We start from the raw sequence: 23,203 nt of genomic DNA on the forward strand, positions 1-23,203 counted from the left end.
TCTAAAGAAGTTGATATAATAGATAGATAGGTAGGTAGCATTACTTATTCTCTAGGTACTTAATAGTACAACATTGTGAAATTCAAAGAACACAATTCCCTACAAGAAATCTGGTCTAAAGAAGTTGATATAGTAGATACAGCAGCATATAGCATTAATCTAGACATCTTGTACTAAATTAAAACACATTTGTGTTGCATATATAAAAATTGCACATATTTTTACCTCCTCCTCAATCATGAAACTCCACTCTCTAACACAAAACGATTCCATTTTACGTTCTTAAACCATGATATCTTTTAAAATGTCATGAGTAGTACATTTGTGTCTAAAGTAGTTTTCTACTTCATTTCCCTATACCATGATATTGTTTTTCATGATGATTAGATTTGTGATCTAAAGTAGTTTCCTAACACATTTCTTTTTTAAAAAAATACTGCAAGAAAAATATTAGTGGTTAAAGTTGGAACCATGATGACCCAAGACTTTAATCGTAGATACAAAATCAAAGTACTTTGACCTGCTAAATGATCATATATGATGTTAATATAGTTCATCATGGCACTACAATGCTGTTGTTGTTTTCAGTATAAAACCACCAATCAGATTGCCGACCGAAAGTCCAAGATGACTTGATGTCTTGATCCATCAGCACCACCGTCGACCGATTCTTGGCTGTGTCGTTGCACATACCACATGCATGTCTGCTTGCTCGAGCCCTTTGGTAGGGTAGCTACTAGGGTTAGCCCCAAACAGCAACAGCTCAACTCCCATTCGTGCATCTGACGATCACGGAAAAATCCCTGTGGTTTTGGCGGTGGCGTGCTACAGCTTTTGCCGTTCAGAGAAAGTGGCTAGCCGGAGCCCCTCCCCTTTGACGCGAGTCTTTGAAAAAGCCTACAGAAAAACCCGCGTGCTGCGCAGGCGCAGCGCTGGGGGCAGCCGCCGGCCGGTGGACCCCGGCAAAAAAGTCCGGGAGGGGGAAAAGCAAGGCGGCGTCGCTTTCCGGGCGTCCGTCCTCTCGCGCGCGCGGCGGCGATCGGAGCCCGACGGACGGCCCGATGCGGCCCAGCGGCACCTGCCGAAATCCCCATCCGGCGGCCGGCGTCGGTTTGGCGGTTGCCGGCCTACCCGCAGTCGGTCCCTGTCCTCCAGATTCGCGCTAGCTACAGTGAAAACCTAATTAAAAAAGATAACTGTGGCGCTGGGTGCTCGACGCTCGCTGTGCTGTGGGGCCGGTGGTTTTGTGTGGGCGTCATGGGCCCACTGTCATCGACACACTGCAGGTTTTGCGAAACGTGAAATGTTTTGTGCACCGTTGTTTTTTTTTCCCCCACAAGTCATGTGGTTGGCATGGTTGGCTGAGTAGGCTGGTCTAACTGTGGCTGTCGGAATTTTTGTTTTGCAAAACCACCCCACTTACATTTTAATTTTGTGCCATAATACTACCTTGCCTCAAACAATCCAGGTGCCTGTTATTATGATGGTACAACTTATCTTACCTACCAAATATGAGCAGTTAAATTTGGCTCAAGTTTCTCAGCATCCTTATTATTTATAAGTTTAAATGTATGCATCTGTGCATTTAAACATGTGTGTGTATTGCTGTAAGTCTGTAACTAATTGAGTTCTACAAATAAATTATGCATGTATTAATCTCTCATAACCTGGCTTATCTTTTCCTCAGCGGCAGTGTTCTCAGAACAATGCTTTACAACTGGCAAAGAACAAAATACCATTCTCTCAGGGAGCATCACCAAAAGCCTTTTTTTACTGACCCTAGAAGATAATTTGACACGTGCAAACCTGCCATTAGCAGTAGAGAAGAAAACGAGGGCGGTAGTTTGTGGTCAATTGTCAAAATCCCCTCCCATATTTCCCCCCCAACGTTAGACGGTGTGACACCTAACCCATCTCTCAACCTTCATCTCTCTGCTATAAAGAGAGGGCTTCGCATGCCACCGAGCTGTAGCCCGGAGGTGGAGGGTGGGCTTGGTCTGGTGCATGGCCATTCCTTCTCTACTGCCTTAGACAACAGCTGGAGGAAGATAACATCTTCTCCACACACCAGAATAGATATAGCCTCTTCTTCCTCCTCGTTTTCTTCGTTCTTCTTTTTCTTCGTTTCTTTCTTCTTCTTGATCTCTAAAGCCGCCATCGATCAATCCTAGCATCCTTGCTGTTTTTCTTCCCCAAGGATCTTGCTAGCTTCCTCTTGCAGATTTCACTCAAAACTAATACAAGTTCTTTCAACTTTTAACCTTCTCAGCAGTTCTCCTTTTAACTTCCTTTGCCCTTCAGCAATCCCAACGAAAACCCGTCTTTCCTGAGCAAAATAGCGCAGAGAGACCTAAAAACCTTTCCTCCTAGATCAACAAGATGGAAAACGTTCTCCTGGATCGATCGTCTGGAAGCTTTGAGTTCCCGAAGAGGTCCCTCGGCCGCAGCCGGCGGGGGCTCGCCGCGAGGCCGGCGGCGCCGGGCGGGGCGTACAGCTCCTTCCCGACGTACCAGCCGCCATACAGTGGCGCGTGGACCTCCGCTCCAGCGCTTCCGTACGCGAGGCCTCCGATATACTCGTCGCCATCTCTGCCTCTCCTACCGTCCAACCAACCGCCGCTGCTGCCGCTCCCACCCACCGCTACCAAGTACGCTACTTTCCCCTGCCTACCGGCGGCAGCTCCGCCTCCATCACCACCGCCGGCGCCACGCGCGGCGGGCAGGGGTAGCGCAGGGGTAACTACCGCGGTTCCAGCAGCAGCAGCTCCAGCACCTGCGCGGCGCGAGAGGGACAGGAGGAGGAGGCCGGCAAGGCCGCCGCCGCCGCCGTCGACGGCGGAGGCGCCCAGGGCGCAGAAGAAGAAGCCACTGGAGCGGGCCACGCCTCTGCCGCCGGCGCCGGTGGTGACGGAGGCGCTGGACGACCTCGAGCGGGAGGTGGCCAGGAACTTCGTCCAGGACCTGCTGCACGCACTGGCACCGCCACCGAGCAGCCTGCCGCTGCCCAGGTTCTCCCTCGTCGCGAAAGCGTCCCCTGCCACGAGCCCCAGGGTGGTGGCGCCGGCCGCGCCGTCCTGCAACGTGGAGGCTGCCGCCGCCGACGGCATCCACGGCCTCCTCCGCCTGTAGGAGAAGGCTTCGCTCTCCGCCGTGTTTGGTATTCTATAATATTTCCCTCCAATATTATTTTTTTGGTTGGGAAAATTAAATGCGTACTATAAAGGTAGAAAAATATTGGGAGAAAAGATGTGATGCTCGAGCCATGGTCGGTCGAGTTGTCCGTAGTGTGACTGTGATGGTGGCGTTGGATGGATGCTATCTCTGGCGGTGCAAAAGCGAGAGGAAGAAGACGATGTCAGCTAAGGTTTTATTAGTTTGTGTGAGACGTCGTGTGGTAGATATCTAGGGTTTTACGTGATGTCTACCGACGTAAGTACGTAACTGTGTGCGTAGTTCTGCTTTCTTGATTGGGTGATGGGTTTTTGAATTACCTTGTATCAAGAGATTACTACATATATATGGTGTATGCAAGCGTGACTTTACTTATATACAAAAAATGTGTTCTTGATAAAGTATTGAAGTGTTGAAATATTGTTTCCTGATCTAATAATCCACCCGTATTAAATGTGTCATGAAAGCAGCAATAATTCCTAAGCATTGTTGTGGGTGGAGAAAATTAATGGTCTTGATGCTCGTTTATTTTGCAATCTCCTCCAAACAAGTACTCCTGTTTTCTTCATTCTTCTATTGCTTTAATTGTATTGAACACTTGGAAATAGAACACAACAAACGCATGGATGTGTGATGATTGATGAACATTACTCATTAGCCATTAAAATTACTGATCTGTATAGTGTGCTCGGCTGACCAAGTGACCATGGCGAACGTATCCGTGACCGCGCGAGGTTTGTGTTAGGCACTTAGGCTGATGAACCCTTTACAATGAATAGTTTTGCATGCACGGCCTATATAGCAAGGGATTAAAGTTAACCTGAACCAGAATTAGCTCTTCATGGGAAAAAGAGTGGTCCTTGAACCTCATTCTGTATTTTTACGAGTCATGCTTTTTGTCAGCAACTTATATGCTTAGCTTCGTTTCGCATACAAAACAGTCCAAAAAAAGTTCCCAAATAAATACAACAGAGTAGATCGATATCACAATGTATATCTAGATTTTTAAATTTAAGCTACATTTCTAAATAAAAAAGGACCTACCAGCTACCACAGAAACTGAACCTTACAATTAAAGAAAATTATATCATTATGCATTATAGACAAAAGAATATAATGCCCGCTTGACGCCTTAAAGCAGAAATTGCCTTTAGCACGTAAATTTCATAGGAAAATGTCAAGTTAAAGTAAAATTTAGGAATTTCAAAATAAAACGACCCTATGTATAACAGACTTGGTTTTTTTTGGGAAATAATGTATAACAGACATTACCTTCATTAATAAAATAAATAATCCTTGTTACTGAAATAGGAAAAAACCCATCATAATACATTTTTACGCTAGATATAGTGCAGGGATTAGTAGCTAAGCCGGCAGTGCGTTTGGTAACCATTAATTTGGTATTTGTTTGTTGTAACTGGTGAGCATGAAAGATCGTATTTGACTATTTGGAACTTGTCTCCTGAGTCCTGAGAGCCTTTTCATTCTTACTACTGGATGATTCTCCGTGGCGTGAACCTGTAATGACCGGTTGCCCCTCCCCGCGCGAATTACCGGAGTGTGTTCACGGGGTCACGGTCCTCGAGTTCGTTCTGGGCGGTGCGCCGGTGCGACCCGCGGCCAACGTACGCCGGGCTGCTCGTGCGGCCACGTCCACACGTCGGCGACCGCGTCGACGTCGTCGTCCCCTCCAACTCGAGACGTGCGCGGCCGCTGCGATCGCTGAAGAGCAGGTCCAGAGTCCAAACTCGAAATTGAACGCGAGGAGCACGGCACGCACCGCCGGTAAACACTAGGCCAACGTCTTGGGTTGCAGCGCGCTCCACGCGCGGCGGCGCCGCGCCGCCCCCGCGCCGCGCTGAAAGCGGTCGTTCGGCCTGGGGGTGCCCTGTCTGTGTGCGTGTGATATGACATCGCTGCCTGCCCGGTCCGGTCCAACTTGCGTGACGGGGTCGCCACTTGCCACCGACCAGAATGGTGTGAGTGTGGCCGTGTCCGTGTGAGAGGTCGGTCTAATCATTTAGGACTTGACTTCAAGAGTCAAGGCTCGCCCTCATGGGCAGAAGGGCTTCACACGGCTTGGGGCTCTGAGCTTAGCCTGGCTGCGAGTTTGCTTCTTAACATCACTCAACAAGTTTAAACTTGGCAGGTAAGACTAGATCAAGTGACCCAAAAAGGAAAGAATTCTTCTATTGCTTTAGTATATGAGATTGGCACATTGTATTGTCCTCGTAACAGTTACATTTCTTCTGAATGAATACAGATGGAAGAGGGGTAAAGAAGGAAAAAGGAGAGAAGGAATCGCCTTGTGATCAGATAATGACAGGACAGTTAAAACAAAACAAGAGCTCGCCTTGGCAGCATTCAAATGCTGCAAGCAAGGCATTAAGCGGCTCAAGATGCCGATAGGAACTCAATTCCTAGGCACCATATGCTTACCACATTTTGAAGGTATAACGGAATATGAGCTCCCCAGGCTGTATCATACGTTCATATCTTCTCGGCTTGTTCTACCGCTGCTCACGTCCGGAAGAGACGAGGAGGAGAATCGGTGATATCTTTAGTTATCCAAGGACGTCACAGGCTGCTGCGGATTCAGAGTCGGTGGCGGAGTGAGGTTCCTCTGAGCTGGTAGTGGGACTACACCATTGTACATAAAGCCCTCACCACTAAGGCTGCAAAAAAAAAAATATAGATTAAGTACAGCAACTCTACATTTTTGCAATCTACGCCACAATAATGTTCCAGAAGAATCAAGTACTTCCCATTTCTTCATCATTTATTCGATTCATTTGAGTTTTATTTTTTAGGGTGGTCTCTTTCATGTTAGGCATGCTGACCTTTTCCTTTGGAAGCTATCCGTGCCACCTCCAAGAGTCTCTACAGGAAGGATGGTATCTTCTCTTGGAGTAAGAGACCAGGGACTTGGGGCAGGAGGCTCATTTGAAAAGTATCTTCTCCTGATCAACTGAAAGGTGCGGTTCAACATCACTAAAGGTGAAATTCATGGAGCAGAGAAAAGAAATCAATGAAACTCGTCTAAACAAACCATGCGGAAAAACTTGATCAGAGCTTCTTTGTCATATCTTGCTTGTTTGGCAGCCTGGAATCAATAAATACATAGTACTGCATCATGTTAGATAAGCACAAACAGAGTGCAAGTAACGTGAGATGGGAGTAGGACAATATGAGATCTAACCGACAGGAGACCGGAGTTCCCAGGAAAGCTCTCTGTGAGAGGGAGTTCTTCACTACATCGAAGAAGGCCCTGCTTCTCAGCCCATTGGCGAGCAAGATCAACCAGATTTCCGCTGCTTGCTCTTGTACCATCCCTTGGCACAATATCCACTTTATTAGCGATTACCAGATAAGGCACTGGAAGTCCTCCCGGTCCACCAGATCCGAGTGGAGCTAAGAAGGTGCCCGTTTCAGCAACTTCAACAGCCCATTCACTCAAGTTTGTCTTGGACTTCCTCTGGGAGAGGTCATAAACAAATATGACCCCTGATGGACAAATTCAGAAACAGTGAATTCAAATCCTCACAGTATTGATTGATACGAAGTACAGTAACTAAAGAGAGCAGAGGTTTCTCTGAATAAGAGGTTCTGATAGCTGGCAGATTGAAGTGGGAAGAAATCTAGAACCAAAGCAGAAATAAAGCAGAGCACTGACAGAAATGATATAGAAATGCCAAAGGGTTAAGATCAAGAACTGCTAAAAGTATCCTATGCAGATTGAAGCATTAGCACTAGAAAATATATAAATATCCCTACTGTCAGCAATTTTCTAGAGTCATACGTTAATTGGATCTATCAAATGCTCAATTGCACATATAGGAAAGGGCCGCCAAAATCAAGCCTTGATGCTGACAAAGATGCAGGACAGAGACAGTAATATGTTTGCAATAAGAGGAGATAGACATGTACCGTTGATTTGTGTATAGAAAATCGACCGACATGCTTTGTACCGGTCATGTCCTGAGACGTCCCAAAGCTCAACAAAGAAGTTTCTTTCAGCATCACTGACGTTATTGGATGAACCGCCTGCACTTCCATAAGTAATATGCTGAAATGGCAAAGAGTGCAAAATGTAAGTAGGCACAAATTGCAAAACCTACATGTCAGGACAGCACAGAAAACATACTTACTTTAACACCCACTGCGCACCCTACTGTTTGTGCTGGTCGAGCAACAGCAGAACCATTTAAAATCAGATGCACCAGTGAAGATTTCCCAACACCTGAGAAGGGGAGAATTAAGGACAGCATACAACATTACAACTGAAGCTCTATAGGCAGCAGCATAAATTTAAAACACATGCAATTGTATTGTGGAGGTTCAGTTGCCAATTCTTAGGAGCACAATACCATCATGTATCCTTCATATAAAAATAGTATACATGCACAATTAAAAAACTCACAAAATTGCCAATGAAGCTCTCAAGTTTGAACTGGTACCAGGCTGGGTCGTTATCAATACATGCTGCAGTAACTGTGTTGTTGTTTTCATATAATAGAATGGTTTTTTTCATCGACTCAGTGTTTACCAGAAACCTGTTTTTTCCCCCTACTAATTATTGTACTTGCTGGGTCTAGGATTTGGACCTCTTACATACCAAGTCAGGCTACTACCAGTCTACCACCTAACTAGTTGTTACTTGGAGTTTCTTAGTTCTTCTAAATGAAACGTGTACTCTGAACGTTCTCAAGACAAAGGAAATTTAACAAAGCTCAGTTTGCTCTATGTTATTTCAAACTTTTTAGTTCATAAGATGATGGGGAGCAGGATAGGCAACTCAATCTTCAGAGAGATGTTACAGCTATTTAAAAGGTGCAAGAAGCTTATGAGAAATTAAGGAGTCGATGTTACAGGTATTCGCACAAAAGGTTCACAAGGATCAATCTTCCAGGCACAAACTAGCTCCAAGAAGGTTTCAGTCTCAGAATAATTTCAACATTACACCACGACTGAAGGTGCACGCCACATGAATAATTGAATCACTGAACACCTGGAATAAATTTCCAACACTGGAAGCTGGTCGGTTGGCACTACTGCTTTCAAGTATGGTGAGGATACTTAAATCTCTTTAGGTTAGGTGATGAACCAGCCAGGGATTCCCAAGTTCCAACTCTATGAATCCAGTGATTTCGTATGATGATGATTCCATTCTACAGTTCAGAAAATCCCAATCCCCACAAAGCAAACAAATGAATCCACCTTACTATGGTTTTGATTTACCGATCCCATGCTCTTCTACTGATAGTACTGCACCTATATCCCGTCCAATTCCCTATGCCAAAGTTAGCAAAAAGGTTAACAGAATCGCCACACCTCCAAGCAGAACTCTACCATTCTGAAACTTTTGGATAAAGGTTTAGGTATATGACATTCTGAATTTTCTCACAACTCACTCAAATGGGAGCTTTTTGCCTATTTGCCAGTTCAAATGTTTGGCTTCGCCGATTTGCCAATAATAACACTGCAACCTTGTTTTTGTTGCCATTTTGCTGTTTCTAATCTATTTTAATTTTCTCTCCTATACATACCCACGCGAAATGACAATCTTACCCCTTATCTCTTGTTACAAAGGATTCCTCCTTGGATGGCTGGTTCATTCAGCTTGCTCGTTCCAGGAAGATGGCGGCACTTGGAGGTTCGACGGTGGTGAGCTCGGTGGGCGGGTCTGCTGCTCCAGCCGAAGTACGTTGTTCCAGTGGCGTTCCTTCCCATAATCTTTAAAGTCTGAGTTCTCAATTTCTCCTCTTTCTCGTTGACCTGAAACCCTAGGTTTCCGATGCCGGCGAGGAGCAGCTAATGAGGACAGGAGCGGGCGGTAGAGGGTTGTGCCCCAGCTTGAAGGACAGCACTGTTGGGTAATTTCTATTTCTCAGACCATCTTTTCATTCTTTGTTGTTGCACTGTGCATAAGGGGAACTGATGTTAGATTGAACTCTAACTCACTTCATCCCTTTATCTTTGTTAGGATAATCCAGATGGGGTTTTTAGTATTTCCATTAGAGTTGTTCCCTATGTTGCGAGTCGTGATGATGGAACTGTCAAGCAGTATGAAAGGCAAGATCTGGATTGGGATGTGTCCTTGAATGGGTACACAATGGATAGTTTTCTTGGAGATCTCAAGCAGAGGTTGCATTGGGGTAGTACACAAGAGCCTCACATCTGGTGCACTGACATGAGCACAAAGACCTAAGAAAGGGTTCAAATCAGTGAGCATCTGTTAACCATATTCAAGGATAGATGGTCTGTAAAGTGGGTGTGCTTCTTAGTTGAAATTGTTGACATAGGAAGTAGTTTTTCATGTCAGTCAAGTGTGACTTTCTTGAACAGTGGCGCACAGGAACCACTTCTGCTTGAGTATGTACCATGTGAGCTACCTGATTTTGAATCGATTGATTAGGACACACTGGTAATTCAGGAAAGCCATGATGAGGAAGGAAGAATTGAAAGCATTGGACAAGATGAATTGTACGTTATTTTGGGGTTGAAGGATGAGGATGAAAGGGCGAAAAAGGCCGCAGAGGCTGCAGCACAGGCTGCTGAAACCCAAGGAGGTACCATGCTATTGGACATAGAGGGTACAGCCATTCCAGTGGATGATGTCATACCAGAGGAGTTGCACATAAGTTATGACAAGGATAAGCCACAAATGAAACTTGGCCTTTGGTACCCTGATATGGATGAGTTCAGGTTGGTTGTGAGGCAATATGCAATCAATGAGGAGTTTGAATTGGGCACGGAGAAATCAGATCAAAAGTGATTTAGAGGGTTCTGCATAGGTGAAGATTATCCTTGGAGAATAGTCGGCAATCGTCAAAGTGATGAGAGAACTGTCATGGTACTAACTTGTTATTTTACATGTGTTTGTAGTACCTGACCTGCAGCTATTTTCATGTGTTTTCACTTGCTCATATGAACTAATTTTCACTACTATTTGATTGCAGATCACCCTTTTAGTGGATAAACATGATTGTCTATCAACCAGCAGAATAAAGGCTACTATAGCTTCAAAATCCTAGGTGGCTGCAAAAGCTGTCCCTATCCTCATCAAGGATGAGAAAATGGGTGCTAAGAAGCTGCAGAAAAAGTTGGAAGATGACTACAATATCACTATTCGGTATGATACAGTTGGAAGGGAAGGGAGATGGCTTTGAAACAGATATATGGGTCATGGGAAGAGAGTTTCCATACATTGTACAGTTGGAAGGCAGAGATTGAGAAGGTGTCTCCAGGAAGTGTTGTTGAGATTGATACCGAGGTTGTACAAGGGAGAGTTTACTTTCGTAGATTTTTTTGTGCACTGGCCCCTTGCATTGAGGGATTCAAGGCTGGTTGTAGGCCATACCTGTCCATTGATGGAACTGCACTTAATGGAAGGTGGAATGGTCATTTAGCTTCTGCAACAGGTATAGATGGAAACAATTGGATGTATCCAATAGCCTTTGGATTCATAGATTCAGAGACTGCAGATAATTAGGTTTGGCTTATGAGTCAGCTCAATAAAGCAATAGGGAATGCTTCTCCTTTGGCCATCTGTACAGATGCTTGTAAAGGTTTGGAAAATGCAATTGAGCAAGTATTCCCTCAAGCTGAACATAGGGAATGCTTTAGACACTTGATGCAGAACTTCATCAAGAAGTATTCTGGTGACACATTTGGACGGATGTATCCTGCTGCAAAAGCATATAGAAATGCTGTTTTTGATCATCACATGAAAAAAAAATTTGGATGCAAATTCTGAAGTGGAGAAGTACCTAGCTTAGTACCATCACCTGAAGTGGATGAGGTGTGCTTTCAACCCAGCCATCAAATGTGATTACATAACAAATATTTGCTGAGGTGTTTAATAACTAGGTAAAAGACTATAAAGACCTGCCTGTTACAGAGCTAGCTGACAAGATAAGGGAGATGATAATGGTACTATGGGATAAGAGAAGAAGGATGGGAGAAAGGTTTCATGGATGGTTATTACCAACTGTAAGGCTTCAGCTAAGGGCAAGGACTAGAGGATTAGGTTGAGAGTTGTCAGTTCTGCTAGATTTTCTGTAGAAGTTTGGGACAACAGTAGAGATACCATGTGAGGCATGTTGTCAAATTATTGGACAGAACCTGCACTTGTGAGGAGTGGCAACACACAGGTAAAACCATGTGACGACACAAAAGCAAGTCCCATTCAATGATTATGTTCATGAGTACTTCTCAGTTCAAAGGTTTATAGCAGCATATCAAGGAGTGATTGAACCAATGACTGACAGAAGTCAGTGGCCTAAGGTCGACCTTGGCTATGTCTTAGGGGCACCTCTTGGGAAAAGGGGAGTAGGAAGACAGAGAAAGAATAGGATCAAAAGCTTCCTGGAGGGGGGTAGCAGGAAAGGATAATGAGGAAGAGAAAGACACAGAAAAGGGAAAGGAGAAGATAACGATTAGAGGCCCAATGACATGCCCAAGATGTGGAAATAAGGGTCATAGACAGGCTAGCTACAAATGTCCACTAAATGGCACAAAAAAGAAGCCGAGGAAGCCTAGGAAAAATAAAACAAAGCAGTTGAGAACTGATTCTACACCTGTTAAGTCTAAAAACATAAGGGATCCACTACTAGAAGACAGCCCTGGGATGCTCACAAGAAGGTAATGATACTCCTTCTTGTGCTAAAATTGCTTTGTATCATTGTTTACAACTTTACCTAATCTGTTTTTATTTTCATATGCAGGCGTCTAGAGATGCTCAGAGGAGAAGGCACTTCCAATTAGAGCACTGCAGCACCTCCTGCTACTCCAAGCACACCAACAGCTTCAGTTAAGACTGCTGGCAAGACTGCTACTAAAAAGATTACTCCAAAGAAGAGGAAAAGGAACCTGGAAGACTGCTACTAAAACCCTCTCTTTTGTATCATGAAAGTGCTCTATTTTGTTGAGCCAACTAAACTGTGTGATGACTCTGCTATTTTGTTCAGCCATCTAAACTATGTGATGACTGCTATTTCAAATTATGGTCTGTATGCTAAATGGTTGCAGCCTGGACCTTGCAACGAAGTTGACTGAATTTGTGAACTCGTTATGAATGAATGAACCATGATATTGTTGGGAGTAAAATTAATTCTCAATGTTCATGTCAATCGGGCTGCAGCACACGAATTTTGGCAGGGGCGACGCTAGGACCTGGGTTTGCCGTGGTGCTCGTCCAGTACTCAAGAACAGCTCCGAACAGCCTTATCCGGAACGTGTGCACTTAGGAAAGGAAAGGTATAAGGGGTAAGATTATCATTTCACGTGGGTATGTATGGGAGAGAGAATTAAAATGGATTGGAAACAGCATAGTGGCAAGCAAAACAAGGTTGCAGGTGTTATTATTGGTGAATCGGCGAAGCCATTGTTGGCAGTGGCAAATCGGCGAAGCCAAACGTTTGAACTGGCAAATAGGCAAAAAGCTCCTCAAATGGACAATGCACAATCGGTGGAAATACGAATGCACAAACGTGTTCCCAGATTCTCGTAACTCTCGCCAAGCAGCAGGTTGAAGAGGCACACCTGAATCACCGACGACGAGGACGCGCACTTGGCCGAAGGGCCCCACGCCATTCTGATCACGGCCGCTGGCGCTGCTGCTCCGGCTGCTGCTATCCTTCCAAAACATCGCCGCCGCCCGCAGCCCGAACCCGACGGCACCGACGAAGCGCCCCGGTGGTTAGTGCTGGGGTTGGGATCGCCGAATCGGCAGCCTCGCGAGACCCGCCCGCACCGGCGCAATTCGACGCACCGGGCCGGAGGAGGCCGGATTCCGGGAAGGAAGGGACGGCTCTCTCAGGCGAGGAGGGTCCGAGGTCCGAGCACCGACAACGGAGGCCGTGAATGGCCGCGACCGGGTGGCGGAAGACGTGAATCTCCACTGTTTTTCTTTCGTTTTAAGGTTACCACTACACTTTACGAGCATGATTGACTGGCAATAAAATATGTGCGCTTAGATCGTGGACACATGATGCCCAAAATTAGTCAACTGAGATTTTGTGCTCGTCGGATCTCTCAACGATATTTTTATTAGAACAAAAAGGGGGAAAGATTTAACTCGATTTGTTGCAATGCGGCCAAACGCGCAGCGCGGTTAGGTTCGACAGCACAATCTCGTGCGTGCAACAGAACACAGAACATGAAAGCACGATCGTTTTTGCACGACAGAATATGCCAACGATGTAAAAAGACGCATAAGCAAGACAATCTGATGTGGAAGGGAAACGGAAACCGGTTCAGATGATTCACATGTTAGAATAAATGATTCTGTAGCGTCAGCCATCATTTGTAGCTATGAACATGATAAATCAGCTCGCCAAAATTGAACATCCAGCATTGGCACCTGCTCTAACATTTGGTGAGAGCTATCCTACCGCATTGCCTGCTCTAGTCTTCAACTGAACCACTACAAAATCAGCTATGCAGCATCCATCAACGACATGGCGGCGGCTCATAGGATAATGCACTGTGCATGATCTAACTTTTAGCATTCTTCTATCACGTCATCATCTTCCTCTTCATAGTTACTTCCATCAGCATCGAGTTTATTGACCAAGTGCGAGCCACCTACACCATGATGCCATGAGCTGCTTATAGGCCCATTGTTGCGAGGACCAATCCATCTCTCCAAGGGTCTGAATTCTGTGACCAAGTCAGAGAAGTTGCAGGAAGCACAGGAACTTGAACAATCAAATCTTTCATTTAAAATCTGGTCCTGCATTTTCCATAACAAATTGAAAAAAGTAATATACCGTCTGGTTAATAAGGATAATGAATATAATTGAATATAATCACTGCAGTGATTCCATCAACTAGGATCTAAAGCAGAACAATTATGAACAACCATTGACTTCAGAGTTTAGCATCGTACTAAATAAACAAGTAGAAACATGCACATTTGAAATGTTAACGAGAAGAATGTACGAACAGATTGACTTCGGGAGACAAGTTCTGAGTACCATGAAAAGGTTTGCGTATGGTATACGAAATTGGGTGAGAATAACTGAATAAGCATTCTGTACATCATTAGGTAATTGCATAAAACATTGTATGGTTTATTGAATTTACCTTATTAGATCGAAATGACTGCTCAGTTTGCCAAAGCTTTGGGCTCCGGATAGTATGCCACCTGCTTATGCCAAATCATAGTAAAAAAACAAACATCCCTAGCTCTGCCATATAAAATTATGTTGACAGTGAAAATACCTCGAGGAAGCAACATGAGCATTTCCAAAAAGAACCCCTCGTGCTGTAACAGATGCAGCAATGAGTTGTGCCATGTTTTCTGAGTTGTATGATGTGATTGGACTGCCAGCAAGAAGACAATCTGCCTCACTCAAATACGATACCACAGCCCATGCATCATCAACAGCTTCATTATCAATGAAATCAAGAACTGCAAAATATCAGATGTCACTATTAGTTAATTCATTTAAATAATGAGTGAACAATTGGTTGTTGAGTACATATTTTCCTTGAGGAAGCATCGGCTTCAAAAAGCATACTTACCCCTGGTTCAAATATGACAAAGCAAATTACAACAACAACAACAACATAGCCTTTCAGTCCCAAGCAAGTTGGGGTAGGCTAGACAAAGCAAATTAACACTTCAAAAAAAAAAAGAACAAGTATGAATCGATAAAAAGCAATGGCAGAGAAACAAATGAGCTGCCCATTTTGAATACAATAGCCCCAAGAGATGCTTATCATCACATATTACTGCAAATTGTTCTGCCCATTTGCTACTTCCGCTAAATAAAAGCACATTAAAAGAAAAGAAGCTTTAACAATATCCAAGGCGAATACACCTACTTTATGCAACATACAGTTCAGTAGTTTGTTAGCCTGTGAATCCATGCACAGTTATTTTGTATTCAATTAAAAGACCATCTGTCCTTTCAACTACCCACCTAGTTTGATGATGCACATTATAGACTTGGCTAATCCTAAAAGACTAGAGGAAGACCCAAAATATCAAGGAAGCAAAAGCCACAAAGCCAAGACTTTTGGGTAGCCCACTCTGGAAAAACAGGGCCAACAGTAGCAGCCTAGTAACCGTAGTAGCAGGCATTAGCAGCGTGTGAAGAATTCCAGGGCCACCAGTCGTAGGTTAATCTGCTGTAGAAATGCTAATGGAGTGCTCCTGTACACTTTGTTAGTTCAGTAGTTTGTTAGTTCCATCAATGCTCATCGGTCCAACTGATCAGCTCATCAGAACAAAATGCTGACAAAAGTCAAACGAGGTGAAAAACTGATAAATTACCGCCCAAAAACCAAGACATACAAAGCAGCATGAATATCATAGTTGACACTGATCCTGAATAGTGTGAAATGATCCATTCATTTAATCCATCTGATCATGACAACACTGCCCCAGACTAAGATTGGGAATAACATTCTAATGTGATACTGCGGTCATGATGCATTAAATAAGCAAAAAATAATATAATGCTTGATTAAAGCAGTAATTTTCAAATGATCCACTTCATCTGCAATAATAATATTGGAAGCTCAAGAATACAGCTTCGCAAATCAGCACAGCAGCAGAAAACTTAAGAAAGAAAGAAATAATGCTGTCCCCAACATACATTAAGTACACCCATTAACACGCATGAGAGAACTACATCATGGGAGGCAAACACAGGTAAAGTATATGGTATTCTGTACTCCTTTATGATCAACAGTTACTCACCATTTTCATAAAGAAAATCTGCGACTGTCCGTACTTTTCCGTGTGCTTGTGAAAGAATCTTTTCAGGAACATCCATTTTGAGTAAATTTCTTCTTAGCTTTTCTTTAAGAGGGAATGGATCCAGGTCTGGGATGAAATAAATTTCAGAGAGGAGAAGACAAAAGTATAAACATAAATGATGAAGAAAAAAAACCCTCCTAAGGATGTTGAAATACAGTATTGCAATCATTAGTCCAATAACAAACTAGTAGTCAGTCCAAATAGGAGGCAGAGCATATAATTGTAGTGTCGTGTAATCACAGTTCACAGGGCACTAACTGAAAATACGGCAAGTCAAGAGCATGGATATCTAGTAAGTATTAGACAATGAATCGGAGTAAATGAATTTAAAGAAAACACTAATTTCACTACACATGAATTTGAAAAGTAAATTGTTGGATTACTAAATGACGGTATCATAGTAAACAAACCCAATGTAAATCCTAAACAGGGGCAGAAATGCACTCCCTAGTTTCGCCGGAATCAAATTTATTTCTTGTGAAATTCCTACATTCCAAGCAGGTTATAAACTATAATGGGGAATCTATATGTTCAAATTAGATCCAATGAACTGAAAAGGACACACAGCCATTGATCAATAAACAATTGATAATGAACAAAATGAAAAATAGTGGGCAAAAATGCGCGAACAGTTCAAAGTTACAACTCAATACACAACAAGTCAACAAAAAAAAAGGTCCCAGAATATATTCACACGCAACATTACCCTCAGAATTATAGATTTGAATGAAAGAGTGTACATAGCGGTACCACAACACAAAGACACGAGAAATATTTGCTTGCAAAATTAAGTACTTTCTGAAGTGAATTGTTGATAGGGTGAAATACTGAGACAGTGCTTAGTTCTTACATACCGATATCAACACCACCATTAATTTCCCTCTTATTGTGCAAAAATTTCCCCAATGCATGAAATAGTGTAAGTGTCTCATCTCTTCCACATGGAGAGGATAGTGCACTGCTGAGGCCATAGCTCTCCTGCCGTGGAACCAGAGAATCACGGCTCTTTGAACCAGCACGAGTACCATTTGTTGCCAGTGCAGAACTATGCCTTCTAGGATCAAGGCAATAGTATTGAAGAGACATTATTGCATGTCTGATGTCACCTCCACTGGATATTGCTATTTGATGCAGTAGTTCTTCAGATGCATCATATCTTTCTTCTTTGCATATTCGCATAAGAATTTTCTTGATCGAATTTGTGGTTACTGGATTGAAAGCAATCTGCAAGAAATTGGTTGTGCCTTATGAGAAACAAGCAATTTAAGGAAAAAGCTTAGCCATCATCATAAAATCTGTCAACATTTGATCTTTTTACCTTATGAGCACCAGCATCTTGAAGTAAGGACTCAAGGTCCTCAGAGTTCCACATTGCAGTATCATTACTCTCACTTTTGTGATAGTGAGTAAGTGAAATGACAGTTGGTACTTGTGTGCTATGAATCAAACCAGTTAAGCATTTTCCTAGTCTTGCAAAAGCAGCATTTCCACTTGTTACAGGGATGTCATCAATCAGAATAATATTAAGCTTTCTTTGGGATGTGATGCTGGTTGGATGAAGCATTGCATATTTCCTTATCTTCTCCACAAAGTTTTCAAATTCTTCCAGCTTGGATATATAGCGTAATCCTTCAATTGATCATTGAACAAAAATAATAAAATATTTGAGAGAAAAGTTCTGGCAATTGGAATGCTTTGACAATGTGCCAGAGTACCAGGGATTATAATTCATGAGCATGACAGAAGTGTGGATGTGGAGTTCATCCATACTTCCATCAGTTCTCCAAAATTGCAACAAATAAAGAAAGGATAAGACAACAAGAAGACTACCTGAATTAGCATGAACATGTTCAGCCCACAGTGTTGGCACTGGAGTTGTCCACTCACATAAGTCCACTCCAAGGTCTTCAGCAATCGCTTTCACAGTTGCCTGCGATAAAATTAACTAGCTAAATACAGTTCCAGAGCAACAGAACCAAGTTCTCCACAAGTATAGCATACTTAACACATAAATCAACCATGCCCTCTAGAAGAAAGATCATAGCAGTAAACACAAATGAAGTAAGTAATTTAATTTTGAGATACTAGTAACTAGGATATTGTTAGAAATTGAGCTGTGCCATTATGTTTTAATAAAAAAATCCAGCCTTAACTTGATCAAATTCTTGCCTATGACAAGGTGAATAATTTAGAGATGTTAACATGTTATGTCACGCTGTCTGGGGTTCATTATGCACCAAAACACATCTGGCCAACTAGGGATCAAACAAGTGTAGTCAACTAACTAACTACTGAACTTAATGACAATGTGCCCAAACTCGATTTCATCATTTGGTTACAAAAATTTCAGAGACAGAAGTGTGAGGGAAGGACATACTGATTTTCCAACGCCAGTTTGCCCAGTTAGGACAAGAGTCCATCCTCCAACTGTTTGCTGCAAAATTGTCTTTGCACTATTAGTATATCTACCAAAGTTGAAATATATATACAATAGAAACAGATAAAAGTAGCTTAGCAGAGTTGATATTTGGTAATTTTGAACTGCATACAGCAGTAATAAAGATTGATCAATAATTTTGTGATTCAAAATTATATAATTCTATCAATGCACGCTTCTTATGTCACTGAAGGAACGCTCAAGAGCTTTACTTGATCCCTAACAATTTAAACATTCACATGTTAAGAAAAAGGTTCCTGATTACTCATGTGCTTTCATGAGATACTCTCATGAGGTGATACCAGATTGCAACATTATTACAACCCACAATGCTAGTTGAATTGCACTGCCAGGAAAAGCATACACAATAGCATGGCTTCTCTACTCTAGCAGAGGAATTCTTCACAGGGACCAAGTCCCCATCCAATGCATTTTGAACTATCATGTAACCAAAAGGGAAAAACAACAAAATACTATAGCTCTATCTGGCTTGTAGCAACAATTTTCTGATAACCTAAACTTCCACTATTTCAGAAAAGATTGAGATTATACACTTAGATACATGACCTCAGTGAATCTGCATATGATCCAAGTATATTCCACTAAGCTAACTCACAACTGGATTTGTTTCAATTGAAAGAAAAATCACCTTTGGTGCTGTCAGCTTCTCTTCAAACCATTTCTTTACATCTTCGACCTATACAAATAGATTATGCAAAATGTTATGTGAAGTTCATTCCTATTCACTGCTCATGCATGGTGACAAACTATGAAAAGACTGAAATAATACATCAACACCCTGATATATTGGCATTTGGAGAAAAAAACTGTGGATCAAGCAAGAAGCATAAAATAAGAAATATAATAGATTGAGTATACGGCTATACGCTATCAAAGGATGAGCTAATTTAAAGGATACTAAAGGTGTACAGCATAACATATGTTGTAACTTGTAAGTTCATAACAAAAGAACCGACCTTCTTTTTATGAACAGCCAGCTCTGCTAATGAGTGGGGTTTGTACTTGTCAACCCAAAGCTCTTTCGTTTTCCGTATGGATCCTGCCTAGAAGTAGGCTAATCAGCAGAAGAAATCGAAACAGTGAAACCTTACATTCACAAAGGTCTGGACATCAGAACGTCACCAGATCAAATCAGGAAAGAAAGAAAGAAAGAAGACATTATCCAAGCCAAAGGGATTATATCACCAGAAGTCCAGAACATAGACTACTAGACACCATCTTATCTCCAAGAATTCTTAAGCAAACTGTTTATTATGTAGCAATTATGAGCCACATTTATGCCTAAGTATAACCGCAGCAGTATAGTGCAAGGTACTAAATCCGGTGCAAATATCAAATTAGGCGTTGGGTTCTGTTTTGTGTTTCATATCTCATAGTCTACTTTGCTTGGTTTCTCAGCAGTATACAGGATTTAACTGTGCAATAAAAGTACAGCGACACGGTGAATGGAGTAACGTGAACATTGTGCAATGTAGACTTCCAGACCATACAAACAAAGAAACAGTAATGTGTCCAACAGCAGCCCACTCAAGTAGCAACACACATTATGTTTATTGGATACACACTATTTGGAAAGTTTTTCAAAAGAAACTCTATGTTCATAATTTTGTTCTGTTATATCAAATTCAAAATCCACTTTAAAGAAATAAAATACAATTATACAAGAACAGAGGTGAAGTAAATATACCTGACATACCCAAGTCATCAAAACATTCTGAAAAATCTTCTGAGAGCATATCAAATTCAGCCTTTTCAGACAAGGTAAGAAAATATCAGTGATCAATTACACAGAAGGATCAGCTCAAAGTCTGAAGGTCCAGATGATAATAGACAGAAAAGGCATATAACACTAAGAACAAGGTAAGACAGGAAATTCATTTAAATGAATGTTTTATCCCTGTTCGTGCTAAACTAGCATTTCACTTCCAGTTGTAGCCAAGCTAGAATCAGCTTGTGAGTCATATCAATAGTCACAAAAGAGACCGCACATCCAAATTACCAACAGATAAAAAAACCGAAGCAGAAATGATCATTCATTACTAATATTTATTCTGACGGAACATCGGTTCAGGAACTATAAGACGTTGAAATAGAACCAATGTTGCATTTGCTATTTAGATGAAAAAGAAACGGAGAAATGAGGATCAAATCAGGACAGGCATCATGTAATAATCAGTGTTTTTCCTCTTGAACGATGCCAGCCTTTGAGCTAAAATGCTTGAGGACATACCATACATCTATACAAATTCCATGTCTTAATGTTTAATAACAACCTAGACTGACCAATCAATATGCATCATATGAAACCAGACGCCAGGAATTCTTAGGCTTGACTAAGAACCATTTATGAGTTCAGCATCAAATTTCACGAATGACGAGTCAAAATAGATAGCATTGTGTTCGCCTAACAACAAACGGAACACCACACTGCTACACACGGCACAGCTTCTGTAACCGCAAAATCGCCAAACCAAACTCTAGGTCGTGATTATCACCTTCAAGGAGTCCAACGGCGCGGGTCCCGAGGCGCGGCGGCGTCCCCTCCCCGCGCTGCTCTCGCGGCGCGGCTTTTTCCTGGAGCCGCTCGCTGCCTGAGACTGCGCCCGCGCCGGCGCCGACGCAGGCGTCCTCGACCTCCGCGCCGAAGGGCCGCGGCGCCCCCCGCCGTCATCTTCGCCGGAGGAAGATGAGAGGACGACGACCGGCGGCCGCTTCCCCATTGGTGGCGGCGGCGGGAGGCCGTGTCAATTGCAAGGATCCTAGGGATAGATAGAACCGGTGAATCCGGAGGGCGACATGGTTAGGCTGGGGGTTCGTTTCGCTCCCCGGCCCCCGCGCGACGTTGGGGGTTTTGGGCGGGGTCTAGGCGGCCAGGCGGGGAAGGAAACTGGGGAATGCAGGGGGAGCCGGGGAGGCGGCTTCCAAGACTGCGAGCGTCGGAGCGGCGAGGAGGTGCGGATCCTCTGCGGCTGCCGGATCCAGAATGAATATACGTACACACAGTCGTCCTGTTTTCATGATCCATTTCTTATAACTTTATGGAGTACTACTGTAGTATATATAATGAGTCCTAATAAAGTTTTACTCTATAAAGATTTTTCAAATGAAAATCCACTTGTCCACTGAGTTCGCCTATCCTTCCTCGTTTACCAACTAGTGGTAGGATTTTTATCCTCATATCAATGAGCGGTGGAACATAATATCTTTAGAACAAGGGATTGAGAAGAGAACCGATTCAAGTGCTACATAACATTACCTGATTCGTACAATGAAATTAAGGGCAAAGTAACTTACATTGTCTTTGCTAAAATGGTCATTTACAATCAACAAATCTATCGACCTACTCGCTTGAGCTTAACAGCCGTTGCAACTGCAGTTGCGTCTGGCAACCAGCCATTCGGCTGCTGGCACAAGCAGCTTAGCGAGCATGTGGATTAGGGGCTGTTTGGATCCAGGTGCTAATAGTTGAAAGTACTAAAGTTTAGCACCTTTATGCATTAGCACATCCAAATAAGAGGGTTAAACTTTAGCCACCCCTAAAAAGTGCAAAAAGCATTAGCTGATGGGAGGAGTTAATGGGTGCTAATGACGTGTGAAAAGATAAATGTGGAGAGAGAAGAAAAATGTGAGGAGATAAAGGGTAAAAGTGACATTTCATGAACTTTAGCTATATCCATTAGCGCTAATGTCTCCAAACGGAAGTGGTAATGGATGGAAGTGCTAAACTTTAGCACTTACTAAAGTTTAACGATAGCATATCCAAACATACCCTTAGCCTTCTTTGTCAACATAGGTGCTATAGCGGCTGTGTATCGGTTGTTACAGTTGCAGCTGCAGTACAAGCTGCAGCAACCGAATAGGCCGTATATCACCTACTTTTTGCAATGACCGAATGTTGTCATAGCTCTGCTATGCCATCCATGGCGCTATAGAACTGTTGATTCCCCTTGTCGTGCTTTACTTAGCGAGAGCAACAAATACAACTATGCTACGCTGGTAGAAAACGGACCTTTAGTCCCGGTTGGTAGAGGTCAATAATCCCGAAAATCCATTCGGGACTAAAATTTTAAGACAAAGGGAGTCCTTCAGTCCTGGGTCATTTACTTGGGACTAAAGATCCCCTTCAATTTAGGTTGGTGTTACCAATCAGAACTAAAAAGTTTTCAAAAAAAATAAAAAAAACCGCGTCGGCCGCCCCCACGCCACCTAGCCGCCCGCCCGCTCGCCCGTGTAGGCCGCCCACCGCCGTCCCGCCGCTACTTTGACGCCGCTCCGCCCACGCCTGCGCCCGCCCGCCGCCGTCGCCGCCCGGCTGCCGCTCGCCCTGCCCTCACCCTGCTGGCGCTCCTCACTGCCAGTGAGGGTGAGCAGAGGGGGGAAGGGGAGGGTCAGCAGAGGAGGAGGTAGAGAGCAGAGAGGAGGAGTAGAGGAGGAGAGGAGGAGAGATAAAGGGTGGGAGGCGCCTGCATGCGTGAAGCATAGGACGAGCGGCGTTTTGTCCCGGTTCGTATTTCCAACTAGGACTAAAGGGGGACTAAACCTTTTGTCCCGGTTGGAAATTCCAACCGGGACAAAAAGGGGCAGTGTTGGTGGGATTTTTTTTGAGTGTTATAATCGGGACTAAGAGGGATTTAGTCCCCCACGCGGTAACCTTTAGTGGCATATTTTTAACCTGGGATTAAAGCCACTTTATTCACGTTCAATTTTAACCGGTATAAAAGGTTTGACGGAAGATCTGCCCGGTCGAGAACTTCCTCGTCTCGTGTTCCCACGTGAGTACGTGACACGGACAATCACCGCAC

General features: G+C 43.3%; 3 protein-coding genes and 1 long non-coding RNA gene across 8 annotated transcripts; 2 read left to right on the plus strand and 2 right to left on the minus strand.

The window, feature by feature from the left end:
- The first annotated feature begins 1,863 nt into the window (after window positions 1–1,863).
- Window positions 1,864–3,572, plus strand: LOC101778657 (vegetative cell wall protein gp1). Its single transcript, XM_004984984.4, has one exon. The coding sequence runs from the start codon at window positions 2,380–2,382 to the stop codon at window positions 3,127–3,129; it is 750 nt and encodes a 249-aa protein (XP_004985041.1). The 5' UTR covers window positions 1,864–2,379; the 3' UTR covers window positions 3,130–3,572.
- A 1,764-nt stretch (window positions 3,573–5,336) lies between these two features.
- LOC101779068 (small GTPase LIP1) lies at window positions 5,337–13,096 on the minus strand. Its single transcript, XM_012848795.2, has 7 exons — window positions 12,715–13,096; window positions 7,320–7,411; window positions 7,099–7,237; window positions 6,371–6,675; window positions 6,221–6,274; window positions 6,012–6,139; window positions 5,337–5,846 (listed from the first exon to the last, which is right to left on the minus strand). Exons 1-7 carry the CDS (start codon window positions 12,818–12,820, stop codon window positions 5,732–5,734), a joined length of 939 nt encoding a protein of 312 aa, XP_012704249.1. The 5' UTR covers window positions 12,821–13,096; the 3' UTR covers window positions 5,337–5,731.
- Window positions 7,433–12,689, plus strand: LOC111255811. Of its 3 annotated transcripts, none has more exons than XR_002675802.1 (4): window positions 7,433–9,044; window positions 9,155–10,024; window positions 10,131–11,814; window positions 11,898–12,689. It is a non-coding gene; the product is annotated as an uncharacterized LOC111255811 (long non-coding RNA). The 3 variants fall into 3 exon arrangements; XR_002675803.1 differs by having other exon boundaries at window positions 7,433–8,871; window positions 8,959–10,024; XR_002675801.1 differs by having other exon boundaries at window positions 7,433–10,024.
- A 307-nt stretch (window positions 13,097–13,403) lies between the features above and the next one.
- Window positions 13,404–21,362, minus strand: LOC101779475 (cell cycle checkpoint protein RAD17). 3 transcript variants are annotated; one of them, XM_004984985.2, is made up of 12 exons: window positions 20,897–21,362; window positions 20,089–20,149; window positions 19,358–19,440; window positions 19,030–19,077; window positions 18,321–18,377; window positions 17,774–17,873; window positions 17,262–17,572; window positions 16,798–17,167; window positions 15,884–16,009; window positions 14,398–14,587; window positions 14,260–14,320; window positions 13,404–13,906 (listed from the first exon to the last, which is right to left on the minus strand). In XM_004984985.2, the coding sequence occupies exons 1-12, from the start codon at window positions 21,119–21,121 to the stop codon at window positions 13,676–13,678; spliced, it is 1,863 nt and encodes a 620-aa protein (XP_004985042.1). In that variant the 5' UTR covers window positions 21,122–21,362; the 3' UTR covers window positions 13,404–13,675. The 3 variants fall into 3 exon arrangements, with proteins under 3 accessions (XP_004985042.1, XP_004985043.1, XP_012704130.1); XM_004984986.3 differs by having other exon boundaries at window positions 19,358–19,444; window positions 20,897–21,032; XM_012848676.2 differs by lacking the exon at window positions 20,089–20,149 and having other exon boundaries at window positions 19,358–19,444.
- Between the last annotated feature and the right edge of the window lie 1,841 nt (window positions 21,363–23,203).

This window comes from Setaria italica, chromosome IX, assembly GCF_000263155.2.
Source record: "Setaria italica strain Yugu1 chromosome IX, Setaria_italica_v2.0, whole genome shotgun sequence".
Lineage (NCBI taxonomy): Eukaryota > Viridiplantae > Streptophyta > Magnoliopsida > Poales > Poaceae > Setaria > Setaria italica.

Coding starts and splice junctions, on each gene's coding strand:
- LOC101778657 (XM_004984984.4), top strand. CDS start 2,380: ATGGAAAACGTTCTCCTGGATCGATCGTCTGGAAGCTTTGAGTTCCCG.
- LOC101779068 (XM_012848795.2), bottom strand. CDS start 12,820: ATGTTTTGGAAGGATAGCAGCAGCCGGAGCAGCAGCGCCAGCGGCCGT. Junction 6,140..6,220: donor TGATCAAGTTTTTCCGCATG/GTTTGTTTAGAC, acceptor CGCACCTTTCAG/TTGATCAGGAGAAGATACTT. Junction 5,847..6,011: donor GATAGCTTCCAAAGGAAAAG/GTCAGCATGCCT, acceptor TTTTTTTTGCAG/CCTTAGTGGTGAGGGCTTTA.
- LOC101779475 (XM_004984985.2), bottom strand. CDS start 21,121: ATGGGGAAGCGGCCGCCGGTCGTCGTCCTCTCATCTTCCTCCGGCGAA. Junction 18,378..19,029: donor AGAAGCTGACAGCACCAAAG/GTGATTTTTCTT, acceptor ACAATTTTGCAG/CAAACAGTTGGAGGATGGAC. Junction 17,874..18,320: donor AAACTGGCGTTGGAAAATCA/GTATGTCCTTCC, acceptor ATTTTATCGCAG/GCAACTGTGAAAGCGATTGC.